Below are 10,302 nucleotides of genomic sequence, written 5' to 3' on the forward strand. Positions count from 1 at the left end.
TTTGAGTGGTTGGTATGTTCCCATCAGTATTGTAGGGGACTAATTTGGATTACTGGAAGGGGGGGTGAGTCAGATCAAAAAGCTGCTTTGAGTGTTCTATAAATGGACAGTCTGGTTCTCTTGGTGGAGTATCAAAGGGTGCTGATGGGTGGTAGTTTTGTATGAAAAGTTAATTACTCTGGTATGATTGTATATTGAGGAAACTCAATCAGGAAAAAGTTCTGAGCCTGTGTTCTCTTTCACACATTCTTAAGAGTCACACATTTCAGTCTGATTTAATGGTTTTGTATACATTGGAATGTATACATTGGCCTCCTTGTGAATGGTACGGCATGGAGGTGCAAATACAACAATCTTGCTGCTCCAAGTCCACAATCTGATAGCCGAAGTGCAAATAACCACTTCCCACCCTCTGATAAACTCATATTATCTTACAGTAAATAAGAAAGTTTATTTCAGTTAATCTATTTATTTGGCATTAGGAATGCATGGGAGCTCTCATGTCTACCAAATGCATCTTTTCCTAGCACCATGTGGTAGCTGGACAGGACAACAGTGCATTTGTAATGCCAGATAAATAGATTAATCTATGAAGAAATAAAAAACTCTTGAGAGACAGCAGTCCATCCCCATAAATAACTAAAATAAACTTTAGGTGGGAATGGATAGAGCAAAGCCAGGCATGCCCAGAGAGAGAGAGCTAACAAGTGAAGACAGTGTTGTTTATCACTAAACAAATACAGTGCAAAGTGTATTTATAAGTCTCTATGTATATAGATGTTTGTATACATAAACATTTATGTGTCTACAACTGTATGTGTGTATCTATAGTGACTAAGCATCAATATGTACTCTAATACCTAACTAAACCTAATACTTAGAACTTAATTAAACAATTTAAATTTCTGCTACTTTGTTATAAGGGCAAAAAAAAAGAAAAAAAATCACTGCTAGTTTCTTCCTCCATATTTACTTATTAACAGACTTAGGAATACTAACAGCTTCTCTCCTTAATACTCTCTTGCCCAGTTATTCAGCAACTGCACCATGTGGAGTTTGCTCTGCCACCACCTAGAGTCCAGGGATGGGTCTATGCTGGGTCTTTTCTGCAGATTCTTCTTTGATTTCAGCTGCCTCAGGGACCTTCCTGGTTCTCTTCCTGGGGCTTGGATCCTTTGGCTTCTGGCTCTCCCAGCCATGGCTTCCTCTGCTGCATGCTTTGTCCATTCACTTCTCGTTCCAGCAGCATCTCCTGTCAAACATAGAAAACTCCTCCCCTCTCTCTTTGCTTACATTCTGTGGCTTTTATAGTTCTTTCCTTTGAAACCTACATGCAGGTTACAGTGATTCTAAGACATTTAAAACATTTTCCTCCCTTGCCCAGCAAGTGCCTATGTGCCTAAGGTGGGCAGCTGACAGACCGGGGGGGGGGGGGGATAAACAACTTTGACCTTCACAGTTGGATGTAACATTCTTTCTGTTTCAGGACAGGTCATATTTTAACACAGTGTGAATCATTGGAATGACTTCACATTAAGCCTAATCCTCCATATGTCTGCTCCTACCCTTGCCCAATAAAATAAAAATCCTCAGACCAAAAAGTCTTGAAAAAGCGATGTTGATGTCCTTGTTTCTCATGCTGTATATTAATGGATTTAACATTGGTGGAACAATGGAATACATGATTGTAATTATGAAATCAAAGTATGATGGTGTGTCAGATGGCATCCTCAGGTAAGCAAATGAAGCCGTAAATAAAAATAAAGAGAAAACTGTGAGGTGGGGAAAACAAGTGGAGAAGGCCTTTTTCCTTCTCTGAACAGAAGGGATTTTTGAAACAGCAATGAAGATCTGTATGTAGGTAACAATGATGAAGGCAAAGCAGCCAACTGCTAATGTAAAATTAAATACTACAACTCCAATTTCAATTACATATAAATCTGAGCAGGCAATTTTAAGTAAAGGTGGGATTTCACAGTAAAACTGATTGATAATATTAGAGCAGAAACGACTAATAAAAGTTCCCATTGTGTTTAATACAGCAATGAGAAAGCTGGCAATCCACACACTGCCAACCATTTCGGTGCAAACCTTCCTGTTCATTATCATTTCATATTGTAACGGATTGCATATGGCAACATACCGATCATAGGCCATGACAGTCAGAAGAGAAATATCAGAGTCTACAAAGAATACAAACAAAAGCACTTGTGTTACACATTCAGAATAAGAAATATGCCTTATGTTCATAACTGAATTAAAAACAGCTTTGGGGATAATAACTGAAACAGAACCAATGTCTTGCAAGGCTAAATTTGTCAGGAAGAAGTACATGGGGGTGTGAAGGCGGGAATCCAAAGCAACTGCAGAGATGATGAGAAAGTTCCCTGCCAGTGTAAGTAAATACAGGAACAAAAATATCATTCCATATATGATCCGTAGTTCCCAAATCTTTGAGAATTCCAAGAGAAGAAACACTGTAGTATCATTATCCATTTCTGGTAACAGATACAAGAACCTAGAAGTAAAGGGAGAGCTGTTAATATACAGTATTTCCTATTTATTTCGGTCTGGATTGATGTGAAGAAAAATATAGGATGGGTAAAAATATAGATTCAGAATGATTCAGAATCAGGACGATAGGAAGGAAAAATTGAGAAAACATTTGCTTATTTTCCTCCTTCATACCATTGTTACCTGATTTTATATGATAAAGTGTTCATATTCCTCTATTCCTTGAAGTACTGTATTCATCTTTTGAATGTTGACATTCCATGTGATATTTTCCACTATCCATATTAGTTTTAAAAGGTTTTCTGTATTAGGTTTTATCAAGTCTTCTTTGGTACCTCAAAGTCTTGCTCATCAATCAGGAGTCCTGCCCATATAACTAGAAAAAAGATGCTACATTTTTCAAGGGTTTAAACGCTAAATAGCTTGGTATGTCCCAAATGTGGTTCTGTGTTAAGAAGCAGGTATAATCAGAGCTGAAACTGATGTCAAAATATATTAATGAAAATTATTCTCTAATAGGTATTTTTTTTTATGAAATGGAGAAGTTCTATTCTGCAAAAGCTTAAGAAATACCAATACTCACAAGAAGCTCTATTATCTCTGAGCAGTGATTAGGGCAAAGCAGATCTAAGGTAGAGAGCTGTAAATCTGCCTTGCCTTGATCACAGCATATAGCCTTAGATATATTTTAAAAGGCTAGAAATTTAAAATAATGGGTAAACATTCTTAATGTATTTAATATGTACAGTTCTACTGATGCTCCAAAGACAATAATCATTTTACTATATGCCACACAATTTCCAATTTCTCTATAATTCTCTTGGCTATTCCCCACAGTCAATAGAACTAATACACTTTAAGAATGATACTACTATCCTAGACATCAAAACTGAATTCAAGAAGTGTATAATTTATCCATTTTTGAAAAGGCAATTGAAAAGAGCTTACTTGAAGGCACACATTTTTATTTTTATTTTCTCTCTTTGTTTTTTTTTTCTGTTACTTAAAAAAAATGACAAAATCTGTTTGGCATAGATTTCATATTATTTTATAAGAGTAGACAATTTTTATGCGTACTTTCATACATTCTTGTAACATGATAAATGAATATGAGATATATGTAGGTGTTTTGTATTAATTTGGCATGATATTTTTAGATTTTTTTTCTGTTTCTTTCTTCTCTTTTTTTGGCATTACAATTTCATAATAAATTGTTGGATATTACTTTTTACTTTTTTAAAATAGAGTTTTTACTTCTGTTTAAAAATTAAACACACATACATACTACATACCCACATAAAATTCACACAGGTGTGGTCTTCACACACACATTAAATAAATCACATCACAAATGCATCCTTATTTTATCTTTTCACCAGTTACACTCTCTATGATTATTCCTTTTTTGCAACACCCACAGTCACAAATCTTTTAAACATTCATTTCCATTGCACTTTCTGATATAATTAATCTATTACAAATCTCTAAAATTGTAATTCTTCCTTTCACTTCTGTTTCATCCCAAGCAAGGAAAAAAAAAAAAAAAATGGAGGTGTGGTTGAGTTCACTGCAATAGGCTGGGGGAGGGGGTTAACACATGTTCTACAAGAATACAGAAGCCTTTTAAAGTTTATTTGCTTCCACATTATTTAATTCTGAGGATACTTAGCCAGTTATATGTGTGCTTATATATGTTGAAACTCTTTTCTCAGCTTTTTAACGATTAACCGTGAAGATGATTCTTCTTCCCATTTAAGATGTAGGTTTAAGACTATATTTATTCTGAGCTTAATTTTTTTTTTTTTTTTTTTGACTGTCAATGAAATCATCACCACAAATTCCTGGTAGCAATTTTATCTTGCAGCAGATCAATTGACAGAAGAGGCTTTTTCAGGGATTCAACTTTATGCTTTTTGTATGATATAACATGGAGTATAGTGGGATTCATATTGAAACAATAGTGCTCTCAAAAAAGGCAAATTATGTAATTTATCAAATGTTAGCGTAATTTCTTATACCCCACCATTTAGGGGCATGAACTAGTATGTCAATCAATCATAAGATTTGAGGGAATAATAATAATTGTAACAGCAACAATATCTGCTAGACTCCACAATTAAATGATTGCTGAATCGTCTGATTGTGTTTGTCTGCCATGATTGAGTCAATGTGAGTCAAGCAGGAAGATGGGAGGGGGGAATTGCAAGAAGTGTGAATTACTGCTGTTTGGGCTAGAAGGGGGGAGTCAAGGTCATACTGCCAAAGACATCTGCGGCTGGTATGTCTGACCATTAGGGCAAGGAGGGCAAGAAAGAGACATGATGGGGAGGTGCTGGGTACTGGAATGTTTTAATGAGCAACTCCCCCCCCCCAATTGCAGCTTTCTTCTGTTCTGTACCCTTGTTCTCAATAAACCTGAATTCTTCATATTCCAGTTGTGCGTGAGTTGGGTCAATGTTGGGAAAAAAGGTGTCAGTTCTTACAATATCCTTTTGAATTGTTCAGCACTCTTCAAACATAGTCACATGCATTACACTAGTTACTATGTAAATAGACATTATAATGTAGTTGATTTTAGAATTTGACAGAATAATAGGAGGCAAAGTAGAAAAATAAGGCACAAGTTGGATGGAAAAAAATTCAGATTAAGATCATGGGAGCAGGAATGATGAAACGAAGGCAGTAAACAGTGAAGAGATTTACTTACTTTGCAATCAATTTCCATCAGTATTTTCAATTCCACTTCACTGTTGCATTAAGAAATCCACCCTTTCTGTTCACTAAAGCATTGTTATTCTTCCTTTGAAAGTTGGCACATTATTGTGTGCTACTGCTTCTAATCAATATTGAAATTCAGGGATTTGCTGCATATGAATCAAATTTCACCATGTTGGCTTTGGTCTTTCAGAGACTTCTTTCATTCCCAAGAGTCCAGCACAGCTGATTAGAAATAGATCTTTGTTTTGTTTTGTTTTGTACTGGATCTATACATTGTTTCTGTGACCTAATACACTTACAGTGATAAGCAACTTGGAACTAAATAATCTTGATGCCCCTTTTCCTTACCCTGTAACAGTTCAACTATTATCACGGAATAGTCAGTGAAGTGTGACCCTCCCCAATTTAATGCTTCAAAATGCAGACATTTGCATTCACACTATTGATTTATTTATTTATCAAATTTGTCACCTCCCATCTCCTCCTACCAGAGGGACTCATGTATTTATCTTGATTTATTTTCTGATTCTGATTCTGATTTATTTTGATGTTTGAATTTATTTGGTTCACTATGCCTTTGGGGCCAACTTCTGTAAGTTTAGATTGACTGAATCTGCATCAATTACTTTAATTATACTTTCTTGGACCTGTGCATATATAACCCATAACTGAAGCTAATTCTGTGATCTGTCAGTGTTTGCAACTAAAAGGAGTAGCAGCTTAGGAATTAAACTGAGTCTAAACAAACTGCTTCCTCTGAAATGTGTCCAGCAGAAGTTGATAGGAAGGAAAAACAAGAAGACATCGGTTTCTGACCAAAGAAAAAAGTTTTTGAAAGTATATTTCATGTATTAGGCCCTTATTCATGAGAACTTTAAAAAGGAAGTGATATTATCATATCATATCATATCATATCATATCATATCATATCATATCATATCATTATATTATATTATATTATATTATATTATATTATATTATATTATATTATATTATATTATATTATATTATATTATATTATATTATATTATAATTATATTATATTATATTATATTATATTATATTATATTTCAATGCAATCTACATGGGGCTGCCCTTGAAGACTACCCACAAGCTTCAACTGGTCCAGAATTCAGTGGCACAGATAGTGATGAGATAGGCATGTCTTGTGAGCTGCACTGGTTGCCAGTTTGGTTCCATGTGCAATTCAAGGTGCTGGTCACTACTTCTAAAGCCCTACATGGCAAAGGGCCTGATACGTGAGCTGACATGTGATTCAGATTAACTGTAGTGCTCTTTGGTCAGAAGTGTCTAGAACAGAGCACTGCGGTATGGTTAATTTAAGCAGCTAGTTATTTGAGGTATCAGCACTGGCACCACTGTGTATTGTAACAAAAAGGCATGGGTCTTCTCACAGAAGGAACACTGTAGAAACATATTAAAGTCTGTGAAGCAGAATGGACCAGAACAATGTAGTGTGTCCTTGCTTGTGAGTGGAATAGCATTGTTTATCTGGATTTGGGGCAGGAAGACTAAAGCAATGTGAAATGTATCAGGGCTGCTTGTACTGTTCAGCATTACTTCCCAATGATTCCCTGCTTTTCTAAACCTTGTCAACTTTGATATTGCTTTACCTTTGCCGTTAAACAAGTAAATCATAGCTGAAAAATGAGGAAGTAAAGACAGTGTGCATATGCAAAGAGATGGGCTGTGATCACACAGTTTGAAGCTGCCATCTTGGCTTTTTACACACAAACACACAAACATACACACATACACACAGTCACATATACAATAACTCCTGGGTGAGATCCACTCATTTGAGAATGGATTCTCAGCAGCAAACTAGATTAAGAAAAAAGAGAACTTCTATTTTTTCTGGGTATAGGCCACAGAAAAGCCCAATATTTTGTTCATGATTTTAGAAACAAAATTTCATTTTGAAAATTTGAACCTGATTTTAAAGAGGCAAGCAAGTCATTGAACAGCTATAACAAAAATTTAGATCAAATGTTCAGTTTAGATGAGTGTTGCTCAAACTTGGCAACTTTAAGATGTGTGGACTTCAACTCCCAGAATTCCCCAGCCAGCCAAGTTTGAGCAACACTGATTTAGATAAACATAATTTTATTGTCAAGACAGCTGTTCTACTATTTAAGGGGATATTGGAAGCATAATCACTAAAATAAAAGATAAGTGACTTTCTGCAATTTCTGAAATTGAAAAATAGCTTTTCTGTGAGCTAATTAAGAAGAACATATGAATTTTGCCTCCTGTGGGGTGTTCACTAATATTTAATTGGGAATTGCCTGTTATTTGGTAAAGGTGAGCAAGAGAAATGATGAGATCCTCATGAACAATGATCAGACCAAGGCCCATGACTTCAGCCTACTCCAGAACATACTACAAAAGTTTAATTCTACCAGGTAGGGTTAGTCCTGATGAATAATGAAGAAAATGTTTATTTTAGTCATATATGGTTCTTCTTCAATGATTTTTCATTTGAAGTAGAAGGAATAAGACTCCTTGGACCATGATTCTCTCCTACACACACACACACACACACACACACACACACACACACACACATACAAACACACACACATGCAGAGATGCAAGATTTGTGATACAGAACTAGGGAAGATCAAGAATTCCTACCTTAACTCTAGGTGGAAGCTCATTAAGTTTGCTTATAATTCAGGGAACTAGAAGGAGAAAAAAAAAGTACATCTAAATTGGACATCTAAATTGGACATAACAACCAGATCTATATGTATCTCTATACTTTACAGACAATGAAGAAAGCCTTTCTAGATTTTTTTCCCAATTGCTTTATCAGCAACATTACATGCTTGTGTCTAAGTGTGTTCTGAGAAGCATCATGCAAGTTGTGTACACTTTGCTTTTGGTCATGTGTCTCTGAGGGAGGACGGAGGGGGAACTGAAACAGAGCTGTCAATAACATACATGCTGCTGTCCAACAAGGACAATATAGGGATGCATTGAGGAAATTGGGAGGAATATTTCAGTCAGTTTCCTGATCTAGCCTATTATTGAATCTTTCCCCCTCATCACCAACTATGATACTTTTCTGTGCAATTTTTGAAAATCATCCCACTAGACAAATTGTACATAGGAGAACCAGACTTCCTTTGCATTTATAGGCCACCACCTGCTTCTCTGTGCTCATAGGCACAAAAATATATGATTAAAAGGGGTAACAGAGACTATGTTCTGCATCATTTCCCTACTTTGTTTATTTAACCAGAGCAGAAAAACATGGGGCCTGGTTATTTAATGCACCATTTATCTCCAATAGTTTCTGCCCATTTGGTAAGATCCATAAGAATGGGAATATTTCATATCCCTTCAATTAAACAACACCATCTAATGGAACCCTGGAATTGTGTCTTATCTCTCACGGTGCCTGCCCTGTTCAAGAGCATCCCCCCAGAGTTCTGTATGGCTCCTACCTTGATGACATTCCAAAAAAACATTGAAAACCTGGTTATTTCCCGAGCCCTAGGGTTTGTTTGTTGTTGTTTTCCCTTTCTGAATGCACATGTGTTCTTTATTTTATTATTCTGGGTTTTTTAAAATGTAAAGTATCAGAGGCATGGGGAGTCAAAAGAAAGAAAGGGAGGGAGGGAGGGAGGAAGCTGGCCTTTTCTTCTAGCAGTGACTATACATGTGAAAAATATGTAGAGAATGTTTATTGGAATATGACAAATTACACTGGAGCTGCAAATTAAAAATTTAGTACAATAGGTTTTATTATTTATACACACACCCAAGGTTTGGTAGAAAATTCTGATAAAGCAAGAAAATCACTTCCCAAAGCAATTAAGAACAAACCTGTAAGTTATATTTGAAAACTACCAAAAGTTGAATAAATTCCACAAGGCATTTTTAAACTCTTTATTTCTCATGCTGTAAATAAATGGATTCAGGGTAGGAGGAAGCACTGCATATATCACCACAAAGGTTAATTCCAGGTCAGATGAAGTATTACTGGGTGGTCTTACATAAACAAATAATCCAGTTAACAACATCAAAGAGAAAACACCAAGGTGAGGGAGACAAGTGTGGATGGCCTTTTTCTTTCCATGTACAGAAGGAATTTTGAGCACAGCAGTGAAAATCCACACATATGTTGCAACAACAAAGATAAAACATCCAAATATTATGGTACCACAAAAGGCAATAAGTCCAACTTCAACTAGATATAAGTCAGAGCAAGAGAGCTTAAGCAATTTGGGGATTTCACAGAAAAACTGGTCAACTTTATTGGAACAGAACCTTATTGAAAATGTGCCACTTGTGTGCAATACTGCATAAAGAAGACTAACAATCCACACCATGGCGACCATCTGAATACAGGCTTCTTTATTCATGATTGTTTCATATTGTAGAGGATTACAAATCGCAACATGACGATCATGGGCCATTACGGTTAAAAGGAAGTATTCAGAGGCTTCAAAAAACAGTAAGAAAAAAACTTGGGCGATGCATTCAGAATAAGAAATGAGCCTGCTATTCATGAGGGAATTGACCATAGATTTGGGCACAATGACTGAAATGGAACCTATATCCATAAGAGCCAAGTTCATTAAGAAGAAGTACATTGGGGAGTGCAAACGATGGTTCATGATGATTACAACAACAATTAAAAGATTGCCTGCAAGGGAGACTATGTACATTGCTAGAAAAAGAAGACAGTATAAGATCTGTAGTTTATAGACTTGAGAAAACTCCAGGAGTAAGAATTCAGTAGGAGTGGTAAGATTTGACATTCTCTGTGGAAGTTTAAATTGTACCATTATCTGTAGGAGAAAAAAAAAAAAACTAATTATTTGCAAATAATTAGTACTTATGACTGATTCCCCATTGTTGGAAACTTTTATGCAAATTCATTCAGTTCATGTTGATCCTTGAAAGCTGAAGAATAGAGAAGGATGGGGATCATAATTTCATATATTTTCCTTATTCTCATAGAAGTCAGCAGTCATATTTTTAAGTCAGATAAAATTTCAGAAGGCAGAATTTTAAGGATAACAAACCATCAAAATG

General features: G+C 35.6%; 2 protein-coding genes across 2 annotated transcripts; both read right to left on the reverse strand.

Moving 5' to 3' along the window:
• Positions 1-1,539: 1,539 nt before the first annotated feature.
• Positions 1,540-2,496, reverse strand: LOC134496635 (olfactory receptor 14A2-like). Its single transcript, XM_063302347.1, has one exon. It carries the CDS (start codon positions 2,494-2,496, stop codon positions 1,540-1,542), a length of 957 nt encoding a protein of 318 aa, XP_063158417.1.
• Positions 2,497-9,107: 6,611 nt separating this feature from the next.
• LOC134496636 (olfactory receptor 14J1-like) lies at positions 9,108-10,025 on the reverse strand. Its single transcript, XM_063302348.1, has one exon. The coding sequence runs from the start codon at positions 10,023-10,025 to the stop codon at positions 9,108-9,110; it is 918 nt and encodes a 305-aa protein (XP_063158418.1).
• Positions 10,026-10,302: the final 277 nt, after the last annotated feature.

Source organism: Candoia aspera, chromosome 4, assembly GCF_035149785.1.
Source record: "Candoia aspera isolate rCanAsp1 chromosome 4, rCanAsp1.hap2, whole genome shotgun sequence".
NCBI classification, from domain to species: Eukaryota; Metazoa; Chordata; class Lepidosauria; order Squamata; family Boidae; genus Candoia; species Candoia aspera.

Excerpts from the sequence above, each read along its gene's own strand:
- LOC134496636 (XM_063302348.1), bottom strand. The coding sequence starts at position 10,025 with ATGTCAAATCTTACCACTCCTACTGAATTCTTACTCCTGGAGTTTTCT.
- LOC134496635 (XM_063302347.1), bottom strand. The coding sequence starts at position 2,496 with ATGGATAATGATACTACAGTGTTTCTTCTCTTGGAATTCTCAAAGATT.